The 23,435-nt window shown below is 51.6% G+C and overlaps 1 protein-coding gene across 3 annotated transcripts in view; it reads left to right on the forward strand.

Annotated features, from left to right (window-relative positions):
* The window catches only part of LOC110530268 (nuclear receptor coactivator 2), a 75,690-nt gene extending 53,090 nt beyond the window's left edge, over window positions 1-22,600 (forward strand). For 2 of the 3 annotated variants that reach the window (XM_021613186.2, XM_036985870.1), the window contains exons 15-21: window positions 181-340; window positions 1,646-1,915; window positions 2,505-2,582; window positions 3,079-3,553; window positions 4,382-4,565; window positions 4,939-5,140; window positions 22,357-22,600. In XM_021613186.2, the coding sequence (XP_021468861.2) occupies window positions 181-340; window positions 1,646-1,915; window positions 2,505-2,582; window positions 3,079-3,553; window positions 4,382-4,565; window positions 4,939-5,140; window positions 22,357-22,368 (1,381 nt within the window). In that variant the 3' untranslated portion in view covers window positions 22,369-22,600. The remainder of the gene's footprint in view (window positions 1-180; window positions 341-1,645; window positions 1,916-2,504; window positions 2,583-3,078; window positions 3,554-4,381; window positions 4,566-4,938; window positions 5,141-22,356) is intronic. The other variant, XM_021613188.2, reaches the window with a different exon arrangement.
* Window positions 22,601-23,435: the final 835 nt, after the last annotated feature.

Consider the following 23,435-nt stretch of genomic DNA (forward strand, 5'->3'; position numbering starts at 1 on the left):
TGAACTCTAACCTCCGACCTTGTGTTGTGGCATGTCGTGTTCTTGCACTTAACACCCACACTTTGTAAAAAGGGTCTACTTGCGATAACTGTGAAATGTCTGTGTTTTTTCCTACTGAACTTAGTCTGGATCAGAGTATCTGCTGAATGAACTAAATGTAATGAAATGTGTTCCTCACAGACAGGTGTATGGTAACCTCCAGGAGGAGGCGCTGTGTCCCCCCTCGCGGCCTGGGGAGGGGCCTTTGGATGGGGAAGCCCTGCTCAGCCAGCTCTACTCAGTGCTGAAAGACTTTGACGGCCTGGAGGAGATTGACCGCGCCCTGGGAATCCCTACTCTGGTCAGTCAGTTAATCTCTATTAGCCACTGTAATCTGCCCAGGCCACAAAGGTACGAGAGAGCTCATCTCCTATCTTTTCAATTGCCACTTCAAAATGGTGAAATCCCTTATTAAAGGGGCAATCTGCAGTTGCTACATACATTTTTGAAGTGAATGATATGTACCCATTGATTCTTGACTATTGTGATTTATAAATACCTAATGAGTTTAGTTCGACTTTCATTCCTCATTAAAACCTGAAATATAAGCTTGTTTTAAACCAATGTTTGTAAACAAGGTTAATGTAAAAAAAACACTCTATACCCTCAAAACATGGTTAAAACAATGATTTTGATATCATGGAAGGTCATTCCTTACAGTCCCTCAGCTTTTTACAGAAACTGTGGCGGTGAGATGCTTTGTTATTGCTTTAATTGCGCATTTCCCCTTTAATGGCGCTGGCCCAAAACCTGTTTTAGGATGGACACGTGTGCCCTCTATCCAACTCTATGACCCTGGCCAACAAGCCTATAGCAGGCAGGCAGCTGGGCTCAGCTCCATTTCCCCTTTAATGGCGCTGGCCCAAAACCTGTTTTAGGATGGACAAGTGTGCCCTCTATCCAACTCTATGACCCTGGCCAACAAGCCTATAGCAGGCAGGCAGCTGGGCTCAGCTCCATTTCCCCTTTAATGGCGCTGGCCCAAAACCTGTTTTAGGATGGACAAGTGTGCCCTCTATCCAACTCTATGACCCTGGCCAACAAGCCTATAGCAGGCAGGCAGCTGGGCTCAGCTCCATGTTCTCTTTAGAGGGCTTATTGTAGTTCAGTACTGTAATTCAGTGACTTCTGTACAGTAGTTACTAATAATCATTTGGTGGGTGCTTATATTTGTCCTATTTCACACATGTACAAGTGTGTATTAATACGCATTTGTGAATTTTGAATGTGTTTTTTGCATTACCCAACTCTCCCAGCGACACCCTCAGAGAGTGGGGTCACAGCCAGGGTCTGCCATTATCAATGGCAATTAGGGTTAGGTGCCTTGCTCAAGGGCGCATCGACAAATAGTCATTTGTTTCCCCTAAGGTCTATATGGAATGTGTATGTTGCTGTGGATTCCATTGTCATTTTATAAATGGATTGCGATATTATGCAAGTTGGTGTAAACTACAAAATCTTAAATGAATTTAGCTGGCTAGTTTTGTTAGCAAGCCATTACTTATTAACGGAAAGAAGACGAGCCAAAACAAACAACACTGACCTATTGTATCATTTACAAATGCCCTGCTATGTGACTCTTACCTTGTTTGATCTATCTTTGTAGGGCCAGCAAGTGGAGCAGGAGCAGTATCCTAGTCAGGAGTCGCCCATGATGAAGCCACCCATGTACAGCCAGCACTACCCCCAGGCTGGCAGCATGGCACAGGGCAACTACATGGGCCATCAAGACCCTGCCTTCCACGGTATGCCCGGTCTGATGGGCCAGCGGATGGGCTACCCCATGCTGCGACTCCCTGCCCGACCAGGAGGCCCGGTGCCCGCCCAGCCCAACAACCTCAGGCTGCAGCTGCAGCACCGACTACAGGCACAGCTGGTAGGGCGACACACCACCCCTGGAGCCCTCACTGTCATTTATATTGGCCCTGTTCTAATTCATGTCTTCATCTGCAAAGAAACATTTTAAAAGCTTGAAATAATGTTCTAAATAATATATACTGTGACCCAATATATTAACTTTCCCCTTTCAAAATCAGACACACCACACCTAGAGCCCTCACTGTAAATCATAAGGCATATACCAACATCCTGATCTGAAAAGGACAATTTATAGCCTAAATCTTGAAATAGTGTTGCATTTGGAATAAATACGATAATTGCACAACCCTGACCCTCCCTCGTCAAAATCATAAAGGAACTTGACATTTAAGACCATTGCAAACTGAACTGGACATCTGAAAATAAGAGCTTATAGTCTCCTCCTCTGAGGCAGCTACTGCCACCTGCTGGAGAGTTTGAGAAATGTATTAAACAAATTATAACGATGACTCAATGTTGTGCATTATCTTAATGTCTTTGGTCTTAATCGCGTAATGGGCCTTACAGAATGGGAAGGTCTATGTAATGAACATATTTAAGTTGTTAAAATGTTTCAATTAATTTTCTTATTTCCTTTCTATTTTCAGCAGAATCGTCAGCCAATGATGAATCAGATGGGCGTGTCCAACATGAACTTACCTCTCAGACCCAGTGTACCCAACCAGGTTAGTCAAATACTGTAGCAGATCATTATTGTAACGCAACAGCTCCATGTGTGTGTGACTCAAAGCTTGCTCCTCAAATGAGAGCCTATTCCCTATATCGTGTACTACTTTTGACGGTACCCTATTCCCTATATCGGGGTCGGCAACAGGCAGTTTTGGCCCTCTATGAATTCAGCTACAAATTTGTTTCATTTAGGAAATCTGTTCCCAAGTATTCCCACAAATAAAAAAAGATTTGATCGCGTCTCAATGTAATCAAGGTATGAAATTATTGTTATTTTTAAAAATTATCTATTTTTGGGCTTAGTTGTGGTCAATTTACAGTGTACAAATTATTATAATTATGTTACGGCCCCCAGACCATCCGCTGTGACAAAAATCGGCCTTATATATAGTCTACTTCTTTTGACCAGGGCCCATAGTGCACTATATAAGGGAAAGGGTGCCATTTGGGACGCACACATCAAAATGTGTATTTGTCCATCTGTCCTTCCAGGGAACCCTTAATGCTCAGATGTTGGCCCAGAGACAGAGGGAGTACCTGAGTAACCACCTACGGCAGCGCCAGCAGCACGTCCACCAGAGAGCCATGCTGATGCGGGCCCAGGGCCTCAACATCCCCCCCAACATGGCTGCTGGTGCAGTTGGGCCCTCGCAGTCCCCCGGCATGCCACCCGGCACCAACCCTCGGATCCCCCAGGCAAACCCCCAGCAGTTCCCCTACCCGGCCAGCTACGGTACTGGGCTCACATCCCCACCGCCCTCCACCAGCCCCTTCTCCCCGCTGTCCCCTGGTCTCCCGGGGGCTCAGCAGCTACTCTCCCCTCTCCACTCCTCCCCGATCCCGCATGGCTCCTCCCAGATGAGTCTGGCTAATCAGCAAGGGATGATGGGAAACGTAGGCGGACAGTTTGGAGCCGCAGTGAGTCCACAAATGCAGCAGCACAGTGCCTTCCAGTTTCCCAGCTCAGGTATACTCTAATACTGCCCGGTCACCTCGCTGTGTGTACTTCTGTCTCAGACACCATGGAGCATTGTGCTACTGGCTTCCTATCACAGCTTAGGTTGAATTTGAACTGATAATCATTCTAATCATACACTGGTTTTATTTGGTGGCTGCGTGACTGTGTGGTGTTTTGTTTCTCATACGTTCTCCATTTTGTCATGGTTTCGCTGAACATCAATGAAGTAGTATGCCTCATGTAACCTCCAAATTCTATCTACCTGATGAAATCCAAGGACTCACAATCCATAGTGTTAACTAGTCATTCTCTTGTCATGCTAGTTAAAACCATCCATTTCATATGATGCATGGATAAGAATTACCATTAGCATTATCACATTTCAGATTGCTTTGTGTTGGTGTTGTTCACACAGGCTTAATGGCTGTGGCTGGCCTGTAGTATTTTGAGTTCCATCCCCCTCCTCTTACCCATTCACGTGACTATTGATTTTCTGCTTGTGCAACGTTTTGGACCCAACTGCATATGTTTTACTTTATTGGCTCTTCCTGTATTTCTGTTTCTTCCTGCCTGAACATACCTGCAGCAGGCAACTACAACACACAGCTTATCTTTAGCCTGGTCCCAGGTGTGTTTGTGCTCTCTTACCAACTTCATTGCTGTCATTGTCAAGTCAAACATGGCATGACAATGAGTGACAACGACTTGGAATGATGGCACAAGCAGACTGCACCTCAAGCGATCTTGTCTTGACAATTTAAATGCATGTGTTTGGGTGTTTTCTGCTGTACTCCACCCCTCCATATTGATTAAATATCTCCTTGTTGGTCCTGTCAGGTATCAACCAGCAGCAGCAGGACGCAGGCTTCATCGGCGCCACCACCCCCCAGAGCCCTGTCATGTCCCCCCGCATGAGCCATGCCCAGAGCCCCATGATGCAACAGCAGACTCAGGCCAACTCCACCTACCAGCCATCCTCTGAGATGAACGGCTGGCCTCAGGGCAACATGTCAGGAAACAGGTGAGACTTGACTGGCAGCTCTGACTAGATATATGAAATTTGCAACCATATCAGTTATCTTCGGAAAGGGTTTCCAGAAATTCTGGTTGGGGGGTTACCTGAATCAGGAGGGAATATGCAGGAAATCTGTAATTCCTCATCCAGGATTTCTGGAAAAGCTGGACATTTTGCAAACCTACTAATAACCTATGCATTAAGGGTCTATTTAGTTGTCCTGGTTCTTATGATCATATACTTATGTTTTTGAATTTGCATTAATGTATACTGTCTGTAGAATGTATCCAGTATGCTCTCATTATACACATTCTTTCATCAACCTGTGGTAAAATCAGTGACTGAATATGTACTTTTTTGTTTCCATGTTCCGTTACAGCATGTTCACGCAACAGTCTCAGCAGTACGTGCCCCAACAGCCTAACAGTGGAATGTACAACGGCAGCAACGCCAACCCGAACATGAGCGGTGTCCCCATGGCCTCCAACGGCAGCATGAGCAACATGAACCAAATGTCAGCAGGCCAGATGACCATGACCTCTGTGTCTACAGAAAGCCTTTCCTCCATGGGCCCTGAGCAGGTGAGGGGAGAGAAAGGGGGTGTGTGGGGGCTGTGTAGTGTGTGTGTGTGCGTGTGTAATGAGTGTGTGTGTTTGTGTGTGTGTGGGGTTGTGTAATGAGTGTGTGTGTGGGGCTGTGTGTGTGTGTGTGGGGCTGTGTGTGTGTGTGTGGGGCTGTGTGTGTGTGTGTGTGGGGCTGTGTGTGTGTGTGTGGGGCTGTGTAATGAGTGTGTGTGTGGCTGTGTAATGAGTGTGTGTGTATGTGTGTGGCTGTGTAATGAGTGTGTGTGTGTGGGGCTGTGTAATGAGTGTGTGTGTGTGTGTGGGGGGGTGGGGCTGTGTAATGAGTGTGTGTGGGGGGGGGGGGCTGTGTAATGAGTGTGTGTGTGTGGGGCTGTGTGCAATGAGTGTGTGTGTGTGGGGCTGTGTGTAATGTGTGTGTGTGTGTGTGTGTGTGGGGCTGTGTGTAATGTGTGTGTGTGTGTGTGTGTGTGTGGGGCTGTGTGTAATGAGTGTGTGTGTGTGGGGCTGTGTGTAATGAGTGTGTGTGTGTGGGGCTGTGTGTAGTGTGTGTGTGTAGTGTGTGTGTGTGTGTGGGGCTGTGTGTGTGTGTGTGGGGCTGTGTATAATGTGTGTGTGTGTGGGGCTGTGTATATTGTGTGTGTGTGTGTGGGGGGCTGTGTAATGAGTGTGTGTGTGTGTGTGGGGCTGTGTAATGAGTGTGTGTGTGTGTGTTGGGGGGGGGGGGGCTGTGTAATGGGTGTGCGTGTGGGGGGCTGTGTAATGAGTGTGTGTGTGTGTGGGGGCTGTGTAATGAGTGTGTGGGGCTGTGTAATGAGTGTGTATGGGGCTGTGTAATGAGTGTGTGTGTGTGTGGGGGGGGGGGCTGTGTAATGAGTGTGTGTGTGTGGGGCTGTGTAATGAGTGTGTGTGGGGGGCTGTGTAATGAGTGTGTGTGTGGGGCTGTGTAATGAGTGTGTGTGTGTGTGTGTGGGTCTGTGTAATGAGTGTGTGTGGGGCTGTGTAATGAGTGTGTGTGTGGGGGGGGGGGCTGTGTAATGAGTGAGTGTGTGTGTGGGGGGCTGTGTATTGAGTGAGTGTGTGGGGGGCTGTGTAATGAGTGTGTGTGTGGGGGGGGAGGGGCTGTGTAATGTGTGTGTGTGTGGGGGTGGGGGGGGCTGTTTAATGAGTGTGTGTGTGGGGGGCTGTGTAATGAGTGTGTGTGTGTGTGTGTGTGTGGGGTGGGGGCTGTGTAATGAGTGTGTGGGGCTGTGTAATGAGTGTGTGTGTGGGGCTGTGTAATGAGTGTGTGTGTGTGTGGGGGGGGCTGTGTAGTGAGTGTGTGTGGGGGGGGCTGTGTAATGAGTGAGTGTGTGTGGGGAGCTGTGTAATGAGTGAGTGTGTGTGGGGGGCTGTGTAATGAGTGAGTGTGTGTGTGGGGCTGTGTAATGAGTGTGTGTGTGTGTGTGTGTGGGGCTGTGTAATGAGTGTATGTGGGGCTGTGTAATGAGTGAGTGTGTGTGGGGAGCTGTGTAATGAGTGAGTGTGTGTGTGGGGCTGTGTAATGAGTGTGTGTGTGTGTGTGTGGGGCTGTGTAATGAGTGTGTGTGTGGGGGGGGGGCTGTGTAATGTGTGTGTGTGTGGGGCTGTGTAATGAGTGTGTGTGTGGGGGTGGGGGGGCTGTGTAATGAATGTGTGTGTGTGGGGCTGTGTAATGAGTGTGTGTGTGTGTGTGTGTGTGTGTGGGGCTGTGTAATGAGTGTGTGTGTGGGGGGCTGTGTAATGAGTGTGTGTGTGTGTGTGTGTGTGTGAGGCTGTGTAATGAGTGTGTGTGTGTGTGTGGGTGTGGGGCTGTGTAATGAGTGTGGGTGTGGGGCTGTGTAATGAGTGTGTGTGTGGGGGGGGGGGGGCTGTGTAATGAGTGTGTGTGTGGGGGGGGGGCTGTGTAATGAGTGTGTGTATGTGGGGGGGGGCTGTGTAATGAGTGTGTGTGTGTGGGGCTGTGTAATGAGTGTTTGTGTGTGTGGGGCTGTGTAATGAGTGTGTGTGTGTGGGGCTGTGTGTAATGTGTGTGTGTGTGTGTGTGGGGCTGTGTGTAATGTGTGTGTGTGTGTGGGGGGCTGTGTGTAATGTGTGTGTGTGTGTGTGGGGCTGTGTAATGAGTGTGTGTGTGTGTGTGTGTGTGTGGGGCTGTGTAATGAGTGTGTGTGTGTGTGTGTGTGTGTGTGTGTGTGTGTGTGTGTGTGCGTGCGTGGCTGTGTAATGAGTGTGTGTGTGTGTGTGTGTGTGCGTGGCTGTGTAATGAGTGTGTGTGGGGGTGTGGGGCTGTGTAATGAGTGTGTGTGGGGGTGTGGGGCTGTGTAATGAGTGTGTGTGTGGGGGTGGGGCTGTAATGAGTGTGTGTGTGGGGGGCTGTGTAATGAGTGTGTGTGTGGGGGTGGGGCTGTAATGAGTGTGTGTGTGGGGGGCTGTGTAATGAGTGTGTGTGTGTGGGGCTGTTTAATGAGTGTGTGTGTGTGTGGGGGGGGGCTGTGTAATGAGTGTGTTTGTGGGGCTGTGTAATGAGTGTGTGTGTGGGGCTGGTTGTAATGAGTGTGTGTGTGGGGCTGTGTAATGAGTGAGTGTGTGTGGGGGGCTGTGTAATGAGTGAGTGTGTGTGTGTGGGGCTGTGTAATGAGTGTGTGTGTGTGTGTGGGGCTGTGTAATGAGTGTATGTGGGGCTGTGTAATGAGTGAGTGTGTGTGGGGAGCTGTGTAATGAGTGAGTGTGTGTGTGGGGCTGTGTAATGAGTGTGTGTGTGTGTGTGTGGGGCTGTGTAATGAGTGTGTGTGTGTGTGGGGGGGGGCTGTGTAATGTGTGTGTGTGTGTGGGGCTGTGTAATGAGTGTGTGTGTGGGGGTGGGGGGGCTGTGTAATGAATGTGTGTGTGTGGGGCTGTGTAATGAGTGTGTGTGTGTGGGGCTGTGTAATGAGTGTGTGTGTGTGTGTGTGTGGGTGTGGGGCTGTGTAATGAGTGTGGGTGTGGGGCTGTGTAATGTGTGTGGGTGTGGGGCTGTGTAATGAGTGTGTGTGTGTGGGGGGGGGGGCTGTGTAATGAGTGTGTGTATGTGGGGGGGGGCTGTGTAATGAGTGTGTGTGTGTGTGTGGGGCTGTGTAATGAGTGTGTGTGTGGGGCTGTGTAATGAGTGTTTGTGTGTGTGGGGCTGTGTAATGAGTGTGTGTGTGTGGGGCTGTGTGTAATGTGTGTGTGTGTGTGTGTGGGGCTGTGTGTAATGTGTGTGTGTGTGGGGCTGTGTAATGAGTGTGTGTGTGTGTGTGTGTGTGGGGCTGTGTAATGAGTGTGTGTGTGTGTGTGTGGGTGTGGGGCTGTGTAATGAGTGTGGGTGTGGGGCTGTGTAATGAGTGTGTGTGTGGGGGGGGGGGGGCTGTGTAATGAGTGTGTGTATGTGGGGGGGGGCTGTGTAATGAGTGTGTGTGTGTGGGGCTGTGTAATGAGTGTGTGTGTGGGGCTGTGTAATGAGTGTTTGTGTGTGTGGGGCTGTGTAATGAGTGTGTGTGTGTGGGGCTGTGTGTAATGTGTGTGTGTGTGTGTGTGGGGCTGTGTGTAATGTGTGTGTGTGTGTGTGTGGGGGGCTGTGTGTAATGTGTGTGTGTGTGTGTGGGGCTGTGTAATGAGTGTGTGTGTGTGTGTGTGTGGGGCTGTGTAATGAGTGTGGGTGTGGGGCTGTGTAATGAGTGTGTGTGTGTGTGTGCGTGGCTGTGTAATGAGTGTGTGTGGGGGTGTGGGGCTGTGTAATGAGTGTGTGTGGGGGTGTGGGGCTGTGTAATGAGTGTGTGTGTGGGGGTGGGGCTGTAATGAGTGTGTGTGTGGGGGGCTGTGTAATGAGTGTGTGTGTGGGGGTGGGGCTGTAATGAGTGTGTGTGTGGGGGGCTGTGTAATGAGTGTGTGTGTGTGGGGCTGTTTAATGAGTGTGTGTGTGTGTGGGGGGGGGCTGTGTAATGAGTGTGTTTGTGGGGCTGTGTAATGAGTGTGTGTGTGGGGCTGGTTGTAATGAGTGTGTGTGTGGGGCTGTGTAATGAGTGAGTGTGTGTGGGGGGCTGTGTAATGAGTGAGTGTGTGTGTGGGGCTGTGTAATGAGTGTGTGTGTGTGTGTGGGGCTGTGTAATGAGTGAGTGTGTGTGGGGAGCTGTGTAATGAGTGAGTGTGTGTGTGGGGCTGTGTAATGAGTGTGTGTGTGTGTGTGTGTGTGTGGGGCTGTGTAATGAGTGTGTGTGTGTGGGGGGGGGCTGTGTAATGTGTGTGTGTGTGTGGGGCTGTGTAATGAGTGTGTGTGTGGGGGTGGGGGGGCTGTGTAATGAATGTGTGTGTGTGGGGCTGTGTAATGAGTGTGTGTGTGTGGGGCTGTGTAATGAGTGTGTGTGTGTGTGGGTGTGGGGCTGTGTAATGAGTGTGGGTGTGGGGCTGTGTAATGTGTGTGGGTGTGGGGCTGTGTAATGAGTGTGTGTGTGTGGGGGGGGGGGCTGTGTAATGAGTGTGTGTATGTGGGGGGGGGCTGTGTAATGAGTGTGTGTGTGTGTGTGTGTGTGGGGCTGTGTAATGAGTGTGTGTGTGGGGCTGTGTAATGAGTGTGTGTGTGTGTGGGGCTGTGTAATGAGTGTGTGTGTGTGTGTGTGGGGCTGTGTGTAATGTGTGTGTGTGTGTGTGTGGGGCTGTGTGTAATGTGTGTGTGTGTGGGGCTGTGTAATGAGTGTGTGTGTGTGTGTGTGGGGCTGTAATGAGTGTGTGTGTGTGTGTGCGTGGCTGTGTAATGAGTGTGTGTGTGTGTGTGCGTGGCTGTGTAATGAGTGTGTGTGGGGGTGTGGGGCTGTGTAATGAGTGTGTGTGTGTGGGGGGCTGTGTAATGAGTGTGTGTGTGTGGGGGGGGGGGTGGGGCTGTGTAATGAGTGTGTGTGTGGGGGTGGGGCTGTAATGAGTGTGTGTGTGGGGGGCTGTGTAATGAGTGTGTGTGTGTGGGGCTGTGTAATGAGTGTGTGTGTGTGTGTGGGGGGGCTGTGTAATGAGTGTGTGTGTGTGTGTGGGGCTGTGTAATGAGTGTGTGTGTGGGGCTGGTTGTAATGAGTGTGTGTGTGGGGCTGTGTAATGAGTGTGTGTGTGGGGCTGTGTAATGAGTGTGTGTGTGGGGGGGGGGGGGGCTGTGTAATGAGTGTGTGTGTGTGTGGGGCTGTGTAATGTGTGTGTGTGTGTGGGGGGGGGGGGGGGGCTGTGTAATGAATGTGTGTGTGTGTGTGTGTGTGGGGCTGTGTAATGAGTGTGTGTGTGGGGGGCTGTGTACTGAGTGTGTGTGGGGGGGGCTGTGTAATGAGTGTGTGTGTGTGTGAGGGGGGGCTGTGTAATGAGTGTGGGTGTGGGGCTGTGTAATGAGTGTGTGTGTGGGTGTGGGGCTGTGTAATGAGTGTGTGTGTGTGGGGGGGGCTGTGTAATGAGTGTGTGTGTGTATGTTGGGGGGGGGGGGGGCTGTGTAATGAGTGTGTGTATGGGGCTGTGTAATGAGTGTGTGTGTGTGTGGGGCTGTGTGTAATGTTTGTGTGTGTGTGTGTGGGGCTGTGTGTAATGTGTGTGTGTGTGGGGGGGGATGTGTGTGTGTGTGGGGCTCTGTGTAATGTGTGTGTATGGGGCTGTGTAATGAGTGTGTGTGTGTGTGTGGGGCTGTGTAATGAGTGTGTGTGGGGCTGTGTGTAATGTGTGTGTGTGTGTGGGGCTGTGTGTAATGTGTGTGTGTGTGTGTGTGTGTGGGGCTGTGTGTAATGTGTGTGTGTGTGTGGGGGGGGGGGGGGCTGTGTGTGTGTGTGTGGGGCTCTGTGTAATGTGTGTGTATGGGGCTGTGTAATGAGTGTGTGTGTGTGTGTGTGGGGGGCTGTGTAATGAGTGTGTGTGTGTGGGGGGCTGTGTAATGAGTGTGTGTGTGTGGGGCTGTGTAATGAGTGTGTGTGTGGGGCTGTGTAATGTGTGTGTGTGTGTGTGTGTGGGTGTGGGGCTGTGTAATGAGTGTGTGGGGGGGGTGGGGCTGTGTAATGAGTGTGTGTGTGGGGGGGGGGGGGGCTGTGTAATGAGTGTGTGTGTGTGTGTGGGGGGGGGGGGGGGGCTGTGTAATGAGTGTGTGTGTGGGGCTGTGTAATGAGTGTGTGTGTGGGGGGCTGTGTAATGAGTGTGTGTGTGTGGGGCTGTGTAATGAGTGTGTGTGTGTGTGTGTGGGGCTGTGTAATGAGTGTGTGTGTGGGGCTGTGTAATGAGTGTGTGTGTGTGTGTGTGGGGCTGTGTAATGAGTGTGTGTGGGGGGGGGGGGCTGTGTAATGAGTGTGTGTGGGGCTGTGTAATGAGTGTGTGTGTTTGGGGGGGGGGCTGTGTAATGAATGTGTGTGTGTGTGTGTGTGTGTGGGGCTGTGTAATGAGTGTGTGTGTGGGGGGCTGTGTAATGAGTGTGTGTGTGTGTGTGTGTGGGGCTGTGTAATGAGTGTGTGTGTGTGTGGGGGGGGGCTGTGTAATGTGTGTGTGTGTGTGGGGCTGTGTAATGTGTGTGGGTGTGGGGCTGTGTAATGAGTGTGTGTGTGTGGGGGGGGGGGCTGTGTAATGAGTGTGTGTATGTGGGGGGGGGCTGTGTAATGAGTGTGTGTGTGTGTGTGTGTGTGGGGCTGTGTAATGAGTGTGTGTGTGGGGCTGTGTAATGAGTGTGTGTGTGTGTGGGGCTGTGTAATGAGTGTGTGTGTGTGTGTGTGGGGCTGTGTGTAATGTGTGTGTGTGTGTGTGTGGGGCTGTGTGTAATGTGTGTGTGTGTGGGGCTGTGTAATGAGTGTGTGTGTGTGTGTGTGGGGCTGTAATGAGTGTGTGTGTGTGTGTGCGTGGCTGTGTAATGAGTGTGTGTGTGTGTGTGCGTGGCTGTGTAATGAGTGTGTGTGGGGGTGTGGGGCTGTGTAATGAGTGTGTGTGTGTGGGGGGCTGTGTAATGAGTGTGTGTGTGTGGGGGGGGGGGGTGGGGCTGTGTAATGAGTGTGTGTGTGGGGGTGGGGCTGTAATGAGTGTGTGTGTGGGGGGCTGTGTAATGAGTGTGTGTGTGTGGGGCTGTGTAATGAGTGTGTGTGTGTGTGTGGGGGGGCTGTGTAATGAGTGTGTGTGTGTGTGTGGGGCTGTGTAATGAGTGTGTGTGTGGGGCTGGTTGTAATGAGTGTGTGTGTGGGGCTGTGTAATGAGTGTGTGTGTGGGGCTGTGTAATGAGTGTGTGTGTGGGGGGGGGGGGGGCTGTGTAATGAGTGTGTGTGTGTGTGGGGCTGTGTAATGTGTGTGTGTGTGTGGGGGGGGGGGGGGGGGCTGTGTAATGAATGTGTGTGTGTGTGTGTGTGTGGGGCTGTGTAATGAGTGTGTGTGTGGGGGGCTGTGTACTGAGTGTGTGTGGGGGGGGCTGTGTAATGAGTGTGTGTGTGTGTGAGGGGGGGCTGTGTAATGAGTGTGGGTGTGGGGCTGTGTAATGAGTGTGTGTGTGGGTGTGGGGCTGTGTAATGAGTGTGTGTGTGTGGGGGGGGCTGTGTAATGAGTGTGTGTGTGTATGTTGGGGGGGGGGGGGGCTGTGTAATGAGTGTGTGTATGGGGCTGTGTAATGAGTGTGTGTGTGTGTGGGGCTGTGTGTAATGTTTGTGTGTGTGTGTGTGGGGCTGTGTGTAATGTGTGTGTGTGTGGGGGGGGATGTGTGTGTGTGTGGGGCTCTGTGTAATGTGTGTGTATGGGGCTGTGTAATGAGTGTGTGTGTGTGTGTGGGGCTGTGTAATGAGTGTGTGTGGGGCTGTGTGTAATGTGTGTGTGTGTGTGGGGCTGTGTGTAATGTGTGTGTGTGTGTGTGTGTGTGGGGCTGTGTGTAATGTGTGTGTGTGTGTGGGGGGGGGGGGGGCTGTGTGTGTGTGTGTGGGGCTCTGTGTAATGTGTGTGTATGGGGCTGTGTAATGAGTGTGTGTGTGTGTGTGTGGGGGGCTGTGTAATGAGTGTGTGTGTGTGGGGGGCTGTGTAATGAGTGTGTGTGTGTGGGGCTGTGTAATGAGTGTGTGTGTGGGGCTGTGTAATGTGTGTGTGTGTGTGTGTGTGGGTGTGGGGCTGTGTAATGAGTGTGTGGGGGGGGTGGGGCTGTGTAATGAGTGTGTGTGTGGGGGGGGGGGGGGCTGTGTAATGAGTGTGTGTGTGTGTGTGGGGGGGGGGGGGGGGCTGTGTAATGAGTGTGTGTGTGGGGCTGTGTAATGAGTGTGTGTGTGGGGGGCTGTGTAATGAGTGTGTGTGTGTGGGGCTGTGTAATGAGTGTGTGTGTGTGTGTGTGGGGCTGTGTAATGAGTGTGTGTGTGGGGCTGTGTAATGAGTGTGTGTGTGTGTGTGTGGGGCTGTGTAATGAGTGTGTGTGGGGGGGGGGGGCTGTGTAATGAGTGTGTGTGGGGCTGTGTAATGAGTGTGTGTGTTTGGGGGGGGGGCTGTGTAATGAATGTGTGTGTGTGTGTGTGTGTGTGGGGCTGTGTAATGAGTGTGTGTGTGGGGGGCTGTGTAATGAGTGTGTGTGTGTGTGTGTGTGGGGCTGTGTAATGAGTGTGTGTGTGTGTGAGGGGGGGGCTGTGTAATGAGTGTGTGGGTGTGGGGCTGTGTAATGAGTGTGTGTGTGTGGGGGGGGGGGGCTGTGTAATGAGTGTGTGTGTGTTTGTGTGTGTGGGGCTGTGTAATGAGTGTGTGTGTGTGTGGGGCTGTGTAATGAGTGTGTGTGGGGCTGTGTGTAGTGTGTGTGGGGCTGTGTGTAATGTGTGTGTGTGGGGCTGTTTGTAATGTGTGTGTGGGGCTCTTTGTAATGTGTGTGTATGGGGCTGTGTAATGAGTGTGTGTGTGTGTGTGGGGCTGTGTAATGAGTGTGTGTGTGTGGGGCTGTGTAATGAGTGTGTGTGTGTGGGGCTGTGTAATGAGTGTGTGTGTGTGGGGCTGTGTAATGAGTGTGTGTGTGTGGGGCTGTGTAATAAGTGTGTGTGTGTGTGTGTGTGTGTGTGTGTGGGGGGCTGTGTAATGAGTGTGTGTGTGTGTGGGGCTGTGTAATGAGTGTGTGTGTGGGTGTGGGGCTGTGTAATGAGTGTGTGTGGGTGTGTGGGTGTGGGGCTGTGTAATGAGTGTGTGGGGGGTGGGGCTGTGTAATGAGTGTGTGTGGGGGTGGGGCTGTGTAATGAGTGTGTGTGTGGGGGGGGGGGGGGGCTGTGTAATGAGTGTGTGTGGGGCTGTGTAATGAGTGTGTGTGGGGCTGTGTAATGAGTGTGTGTGTGTGTGTGGGGCTGTGTAATGAGTGTGTGTGTGTGGGGCTGTGTAATGAGTGTGTGTGTGTGTGGGGCTGTGTAATGAGTGTGTGTGTGTGGGGCTGTGTAATGAGTGTGTGTGTGGGGTGGGGGGGGGGCTGTGTAATGAGTGTGTGTATGGGGTGGGGGGGGGCTGTGTAATGAGTGTGTGTGTGGGGTGGGGGGGGCTGTGTAATGAGTGTGTGTGTGGGGTGGGGGGGCTGTGTAATGAGTGTGTGTGGGGGGGCTGTGTAATGAGTGTGTGTGGGGCTGTGTAATGAGTGAGTGTGTGTGGGGGGCTGTGTAATGAGTGAGCGTGTGTGTGGGGCTGTGTAATGAGTGTGTGTGGGGCTGTGTAATGAGTGAGCGTGTGTGGGGTGCTTTGTAATGAGTGTGTGTGGGGGGCTGTGTAATGAGTGTGTGTGTGTGTGGGGCTGTGTAATGAGTGTGTGTGTGTGTGTGGGGTGCTGTGTAATGAGTGTGTGTGTGGGGGGGGGGGCTGTGTAATGAGTGTGTGTGTGTGTGTGTGGGGGGGCTGTGTAATGAGTGTGTGTGTGTGTGTGTGGGGCTGTGTAATGAGTGTGTGTGTGTGGGGCTGTGTAATGAGTGTTTCTGTGTGTGTGGGGCTGTGTAATGAGTGTGTGTGCGGGGTGGGGGGGGCTGTGTAATGAGTGTGTGTGTGGGGCTGTGTAATGAGTGTTTCTGTGTGTGTGGGGCTGTGTAATGAGTGTGTGTGCGGGGTGGGGGGGGGCTGTGTAATGAGTGTGTGTGTGAGGCTGTGTAATGAGTGTGTGTGGGGTTGTGTAATGAGTGTGTGTGGGGCTGTGTAATGAGTGTGTGTGTGGGGCTGTGTAATGAGTGTGTGTGTGTGTGGGGTGCTGTGTAATGAGTGTGTGTGTGTGGGGTGCTGTGTAATGAGTGTGTGTGTGGGGGGGGGCTGTGTAATGAGTGTGTGTGTGTGTGTGGGGGGGGCTTTGTAATGAGTTTGTGTGTGGGGGGCTGTGTAATGAGTGTGTGGGTGTGGGGCTGTGTAATGAGTGTGTGTGGGGGGGTGGGGCTGTGTAATGAGTGTGTGTGTGGGGGTGGGGCTGTGTAATGAGTGTGTGTGTGTGTGTGGGGGGGGGGCTGTGTAATGAGTGTGTGTGTGTGGGGCTGTGTAATGAGTGTGTGTGTGTGGGGCTGTGTAATGAGTGTGTGTGGGGCTGTGTGTGGGGCTGTGTAATGAGTGTGTGTGTGTGTGGGGCTGTGTAATGAGTGTGTGTGTGTGTGTGTGGGGCTGTGTAATGAGTGAGCGTGTGTGGGGTGCTGTGTAATGAGTGTGTGTGTGGGGTGGGGGGGGGGGGGCTGTGTAATGAGTATGTGTGTGGGGTGGGGGGGCTGTGTAATGAGTGTGTGTGTGTGGGGGGCTGTGTAATGAGTGTGTGTGGGGCTGTGTAATGAGTGAGTGTGTGTGTGGGGCTGTGTAATGAGTGTGTGTGTGTGTGTGGGGCTGTGTAATGAGTGTGTGTGTGTGTGGGGCTGTGTAATGAGTGTGTGTGTGTGTGGGGCTGTGTAATGAGTGTGTGTGTGTGTGTGTGGGGCTGTGTAATGAGTGTGTGTGTGTGTGGGGCTGTGTAATGAGTGAGCGTGTGTGGGGTGCTGTGTAATGAGTGTGTGTGGGGGGCTGTGTAATGAGTGTGTGTGTGTGTGTGGGGCTGTGTAATGAGTGTGTGTGTGTGTGTGGGGTGCTGTGTAATGAGTGTGTGTGTGGGGGGGGGCTGTGTAATGGGTGTGTGTGTGTGTGTGTGTGGGGCTGTGTAATGAGTGTGTGTGTGTGGGGCTGTGTAATGAGTGTTTCTGTGTGTGTGGGGCTGTGTAATGAGTGTGTGTGCGGGGTGGGGGGGGGCTGTGTAATGAGTGTTTGTGTGGGGCTGTGTAATGAGTGTTTCTGTGTGTGTGCGGGGTGGGGGGGGGGGCTGTGTAATGAGTGTGTGTGTGAGGCTGTGTAATGAGTGTGTGTGGGGTTGTGTAATGAGTGTGTGTGGGGCTGTGTAATGAGTGTGTGTGTGGGGCTGTGTAATGAGTGTGTGTGGGGTGCTGTGTAATGAGTGTGTGTGGGGCTGTGTAATGAGTGTGTGTGTGTGGGGCTGTGTAATAAGTGTGTGTGTGTGTGTGTGTGTGTGGGGGGGGGGGCTGTGTAATGAGTGTGTGTGTGTGTGTGGGGCTGTGTAATGAGTGTGTGTGTGGGTGTGGGGCTGTGTAATGAGTGTGTGTGTGTGGGTGTGTGGGTGTGGGGCTGTGTAATGAGTGTGTGTGGGGGGGTGGGGCTGTGTAATGAGTGTGTGTGGGGGTGGGGCTGTGTAATGAGTGTGTGTGTGTGTGGGGCTGTGTAATGGGTGAGTGTGTGTGGGGGGCTGTGTATTGAGTGAGCGTGTGTGTGGGGCTGTGTAATGAGTGTGTGTGTGTGGGGCTGTGTAATGAGTGTGTGTGTGTGTGTGGGGCTGTGTAATGAGTGTGTGTGTGTGGGGCTGTGTAATGAGTGAGCGTGTGTGGGGTGCTGTGTAATGAGTGTGTGTGTGTGGGGCTGTGTAATAAGTGTGTGTGTGTGTGTGTGTGTGTGGGGGGGGCTGTGTAATGAGTGTGTGTGTGTGTGGGGCTGTGTAATGAGTGTGTGTGTGGGTGTGGGGCTGTGTAATGAGTGTGTGTGTGTGGGTGTGTGGGTGTGGGGCTGTGTAATGAGTGTGTGTGGGGGGGTGGGGCTGTGTAATGAGTGTGTGTGGGGGTGGGGCTGTGTAATGAGTGTGTGTGTGTGTGGGGCTGTGTAATGGGTGAGTGTGTGTGGGGGGCTGTGTATTGAGTGAGCGTGTGTGTGGGGCTGTGTAATGAGTGTGTGTGTGTGGGGCTGTGTAATGAGTGTGTGTGTGTGTGTGGGGCTGTGTAATGAGTGTGTGTGTGTGGGGCTGTGTAATGAGTGAGCGTGTGTGGGGTGCTGTGTAATGAGTGTGTGTGGGGGGCTGTGTAATGAGTGTGGGGCTGTGTAATGAGTGTGTGTGTGTGTGTGGGGTGCTGTGTAATGAGTGTGTGTGTGTGGGGTGCTGTGTAATGAGTGTGTGTGTGGGGGGGGGGGCTGTGTAATGAGTGTGTGTGTGTGTGTGGGGGGGGGCTGTGTAATGAGTGTGTGTGTGTGTGTGTGTGTGGGGCTGTGTAATGAGTGTTTCTGTGTGTGTGGGGCTGTGTAATGAGTGTGTGTGCGGGGTGGGGGGGGGGGGCTGTGTAATGAGTGTGTGTGTGAGGCTGTGTAATGAGTGTGTGTGGGGTTGTGTAATGAGTGTGTGTGGGGCTGTGTAATGAGTGTGTGTGTGGGGCTGTGTAATGAGTGTGTGTGTGTGTGGGGTGCTGTGTAATGAGTGCGTGTGTGTGGGGTGCTGTGTAATGAGTGTGTGTGTGGGGGGGGCTTTGTAATGAGTTTGTGTGTGGGGGGCTGTGTAATGAGTGTGTGTGTGTGTGGGGCTGTGTAATGAGTGTGTGTGTGTGGGGCTGTGTAACGAGTGTGTGTGTGTGTGTGTGGGTGTGGGGCTGTGTAACGAGTGTGTGTGTGTGTGTGTGGGGGTGGGGCTGTGTAATGAGTGTGTGTGTGGGGGTGGGGCTGTGTAATGAGTGTGTGTGTGTGTGTGTGGGGGGGGGGGGCTGTGTAATGAGTGTGTGTGTGTGGGGCTGTGTAATGAGTGTGTGTGTGTGGGGCTGTGTAATGAGTGTGTGTGGGGCTGTGTGTGGGGCTGTGTAATGAGTGTGTGTGTGTGTGTGTGTGTGTGTGTGTGGGGCTGTGTAATGAGTGAGCGTGTGTGGGGTGCTGTGTAATGAGTGTGTGTGTGGGGTGGGGGGGGCTGTGTAATGAGTGTGTGTGTGGGGTGGGGGGGGGGCTGTGTAATGAGTGTGTGTGTGGGGTGGGGGGGCTGTGTAATGAGTGTGTGTGTGTGGGGGGCTGTGTAATGAGTGTGTGTGGGGCTGTGTAATGAGTGTGTGTGTGTGTGTGGGGCTGTGTAATGAGTGTGTGTGTGTGTGGGGCTGTGTAATGAGTGTGTGTGTGTGGGGGGCTGTGTAATGAGTGTGTGTGTGTGTGGGGCTGTGTAATGAGTGTGTGTGTGTGTGGGGCTGTGTAATGAGTGAGCGTGTGTGGGGTGCTGTGTAATGAGTGTGTGTGGGGGGCTGTGTAATGAGTGTGTGTGTGTGTGGGGCTGTGTAATGAGTGTGTGTGTGTGTGGGGTGCTGTGTAATGAGTGTGTGTGTGTGGGGGGGCTGTGTAATGAGTGTGTGTGTGTGTGTGGGGGGGCTTTGTAATGAGTTTGTGTGTGGGGGGGCTGTGTAATGAGTGTGTGTGTGTGTGTGGGGCTGTGTAATGAGTGTGTGTGTGTGGGGCTGTGTAATGAGTGTTTCTGTGTGTGTGGGGCTGTGTAATGAGTGTGTGTGCGGGGTGGGGGGGGGGCTGTGAAATGAGTGTGTGTGTGGGGCTGTGTAATGAGTGTTTCTGTGTGTGTGGGGCTGTGTAATGAGTGTGTGTGCGGGGTGGGGGGGGGCTGTGTAATGAGTGTGTGTGTGAGGCTGTGTAATGAGTGTGTGTGGGGTTGTGTAATGAGTGTGTGTGGGGCTGTGTAATGAGTGTGTGTGTGGGGCTGTGTAATGAGTGTGTGTGGGGTGCTGTGTAATGAGTGTGTGTGTGTGAGGCTGTGTAATGAGTGTGTGTGGGGTTGTGTAATGAGTGTGTGTGGGGCTGTGTAATGAGTGTGTGGGGGGGCTGTGTAATGAGTGTGTGTGTGTGTGGGGCTTTGTAATGAGTGTGTGTGTGTGGGGGGTGCTGTGTAATGAGTGTGTGTGTGTGGGGGGGCTGTGTAATGAGTGTGTGTGTGTGTGTGTGTGGGGGGGCTTTGTAATGAGTTTGTGTGTGGGGGGGCTGTGTAATGAGTGTGTGTGTGTGTGGGGCTGTGTAATGAGTGAGCGTGTGTGGGGTGCTGTGTAATGAGTGTGTGTGGGGGGCTGTGTAATGAGTGTGTGTGTGTGGGGCTGTGTAATGAGTGTGTGTGTGTGTGGGGTGCTGTGTAATGAGTGTGTGTGTGTGGGGGGGCTGTGTAATGAGTGTGTGTGTGTGTGTGGGGGGGCTTTGTAATGAGTTTGTGTGTGGGGGGGCTGTGTAATGAGTGTGTGTGTGTGTGTGGGGCTGTGTAATGAGTGTGTGTGTGTGGGGCTGTGTAATGAGTGTTTCTGTGTGTGTGGGGCTGTGTAATGAGTGTGTGTGCGGGGTGGGGGGGGGGCTGTGAAATGAGTGTGTGTGTGGGGCTGTGTAATGAGTGTTTCTGTGTGTGTGGGGCTGTGTAATGAGTGTGTGTGCGGGGTGGGGGGGGGGCTGTGTAATGAGTGTGTGTGTGAGGCTGTGTAATGAGTGTGTGTGGGGTTGTGTAATGAGTGTGTGTGGGGCTGTGTAATGAGTGTGTGTGTGGGGCTGTGTAATGAGTGTGTGTGGGGTGCTGTGTAATGAGTGTGTGTGTGTGAGGCTGTGTAATGAGTGTGTGTGGGGTTGTGTAATGAGTGTGTGTGGGGCTGTGTAATGAGTGTGTGTGGGGGGCTGTGTAATGAGTGTGTGTGTGTGTGGGGCTGTGTAATGAGTGTGTGTGTGTGTGGGGTGCTGTGTAATGAGTGTGTGTGTGTGGGGGGGCTGTGTAATGAGTGTGTGTGTGTGTGTGGGGGGGCTTTGTAATGAGTTTGTGTGTGGGGGGGCTGTGTAATGAGTGTGTGTGTGTGTGTGTGTGTGGGGCTGTGTAATGAGTGTGTGTGTGGGGCTGTGTAATGAGTGTTTCTGTGTGTGTGGGGCTGTGTAATGAGTGTGTGTGCGGGGTGGGGGGGGGCTGTGAAATGAGTGTGTGTGTGGGGCTGTGTAATGAGTGTTTCTGTGTGTGTGGGGCTGTGTAATGAGTGTGTGTGCGGGGTGGGGGGGGGCTGTGTAATGAGTGTGATAAGTGTGTGTGGGGTTGTGTAATGAGTGTGTGTGGGGCTGTGTAATGAGTGTGTGTGGGGTGCTGTGTAATGAGTGTGTGTGTGTGAGGCTGTGTAATGAGTGTGTGTGGGGTTGTGTAATGAGTGTGTGTGGGGCTGTGTAATGAGTGTGTGTGGGGGGCTGTGTAATGAGTGTGTGTGTGTGTGGGGCTGTGTAATGAGTGTGTGTGTGTGTGGGGTGCTGTGTAATGAGTGTGTGTGTGTGGGGGGGCTGTGTAATGAGTGTGTGTGTGTGTGTGTGTGTGGGGGGGCTTTGTAATGAGTTTGTGTGTGGGGGGGCTGTGTAATGAGTGTGTGTGTGTGTGTGTGGGGCTGTGTAATGAGTGTGTGTGTGTGGGGCTGTGTAATGAGTGTTTCTGTGTGTGTGGGGCTGTGTAATGAGTGTGTGTGCGGGGTGGGGGGGGGCTGTGTAATGAGTGTGTGTGTGGGGCTGTGTAATGAGTGTTTCTGTGTGTGTGGGGCTGTGTAATGAGTGTGTGTGCGGGGTGGGGGGGGGGGGCTATGTAATGAGTGTGTGTGTGAGGCTGTGTAATGAGTGTGTGTGGGGTTGTGTAATGAGTGTGTGTGGGGCTGTGTAATGAGTGTGTGTGGGGTGCTGTGTAATGAGTGTGTGTGTGTGGGGTGCTGTGTAATGAGTGTGTGTGGGGGGGGGCTGTGTAATGAGTGTGTGTGTGTGTGTGGGGGGGCTTTGTAATGAGTTTGTGTGTGGGGGGCTGTGTAATGAGTGTGTGTGTGTGGGGCTGTGTAATGAGTGTGTGTGTGTGGGGCTGTGTAATGAGTGTGTGTGTGTGGGGGGGCTGTGTAATGAGTGTGTGTGTGGGGGGCTGTGTAATGCGTGAGTGTGTGTGGTGGGCTGTGTAATGAGTGAGTGTGTGGGGTGTGTTTAATGAGTGAGTGTGTGTTGGGGCTGTGTAATGAGTGAGTGTGTGTCTGGGGCTGTGTAATGAGTGAGTGTGTGTCTGGGGCTGTGTAATGAGTGAGTGTGTGTGTGGGGCTGTGTAATGAGTGAGTGTGTGTGTGGGGCTGTGTTATGAGTGTGTGTGGCTGTGTAATGAGTGTGTGTGTGGGGCTGTGTAATGAATGTGTGTGTGGGGCTGTGTAATGAGTGTGTGTGGGGGCTGTGTAATGAGTGTGTGTGTGTGTGTGGGGGGGGGGCTGTGTAATGAGTGTGTGTGTGTGTGTGTGCAGGGGCTGTGTAATGAGTGTGTGTGGGGGGCTGTGTAATGAGTGTGTGTGTGTGGGGCTGTGTGTGTGTCCAGTGCCAGTTCCACCTACCCCTGTTTGTACTGTAGTTTCTCTTTAGTGATTTAGAAGTACTTTAGAAAAAAGCTCTTTACCAGAGGATTTGCCCTCAGTCGCTTGCCAGCTAGTACTGGTTTGCTTGCTATGTATGCAGTGGACTCTGATGCATAGTAGTAGACTGCTTCCCCAATTGGTACTATAATGTCCCACATTTTACTCTACTTTTGACCAGAGCCTTATGGACCCTGGTATAAAGTAGAGCACTATTGAGGGAATAGGTTGTCATTTGGGAGGCAGCCTTAGTGTGGTGATGTAGTGGAACATTAAACAAAAATCTCCATGTGTTCCAACTTCCACAGGTAAATGATAATGGCTTGAGACGAGGCGATAGCCTCATTCTAGAACAGTTGGGATTGACATGTGAAGCAACTCGAGCGAGTAACGTTTCATCATATGTTGTCTGCCCAACATTAAGGATTTAAAAACGTTTACACATCAAAACAGACCACACCGATGGGTCATCGAGGGCATACGTCCTACGTCCTTCAAATCCCCTGTGTCTCTTTTAGAATTTTGTCAGTCTTATTTCACTGAATTCTGCCTTTTTTTAAATGATATAACCATGTTCTTTTTCAGAACTATTGCTAACCCCGGTCGATTGTGGGACAACACAGTATAAATGGCCAACACCCAATGAAAACACTGGCATCCAACCAATCAAGGAGCTCCTGCAGTTCTACCTGGGTCTTTGATTGGACAAAGACTCATCTACTGAAAAACACAACTTCCTGAACCAACCAACTGCATTCACCTTAGTGTGACTTAGGTCCTCCCCACACACACACACACACACACACACACACACACACACACACACACAATGGACAAACACACATGTAGCTAGGACGATAAACTGAAATTATCAACACCAACCATACCGACCACTTATCGCAGGCATTTTGCCTATACTAAAGAAATGTGAAGTTTGAAATGAAATACAGTACCAGTTAAAAGTTTGGACACACCTACTCATTTCAGGGTTTTTGTTTATTTTTACTGTTTTCTACATTGTAAGATAATAGTGAAGACATCAAAACTATGAAATAACACATGGAATCATGTAGTAACCAAAAAAGTGTTAAACAAATCAAAATATATTGGAAATTTGAGATTCTTCAAAGTTGCCACCCTCTGCCTTGATGACAGCTTTGCACACTCTTTGCATTCTCTCAACCAGCTTCACCTGGAATGCTTTTCCAACAGTCTTGATGGAGTTCCCACACCTGCATGGCACTTGTTGGCTGCTTTTCCTTCACTCTGTGGTCCAACTCATCTCAAACCATTTAAATTGGGTTGAGGTCGGGTGATTGTGGTGGCCAGGTCATCTGATGCAGCACTCCATCACTCTCCTTATTGGTTAAATAGCCCTTATACAGCCTGGAGATGTGTTGGGTCATTGTCTTGTTGAAAAACAAATGATAGTCCCACTTAGCGCAAACCAGATGGGATAGCGTATCGCTGCAGAATGCTGTGGTAGCAATGCTGGTTAAGTGTAACTTGAATTCTAAATAAATCAGACAGTGTCACCAGCAATACACCATCACACCACCTCCTCCATGCTTCACGGTGGGAACCACACATGCGAAGATCACCTACTCTACGTCTCACAAAGACACAGTGGTTGGAACCAAAAATCTAAAATTTGGACTCATCAG

The sequence above is a fragment of the Oncorhynchus mykiss genome, chromosome 8, assembly GCF_013265735.2.
Source record: "Oncorhynchus mykiss isolate Arlee chromosome 8, USDA_OmykA_1.1, whole genome shotgun sequence".
Taxonomy (NCBI): domain Eukaryota; kingdom Metazoa; phylum Chordata; class Actinopteri; order Salmoniformes; family Salmonidae; genus Oncorhynchus; species Oncorhynchus mykiss.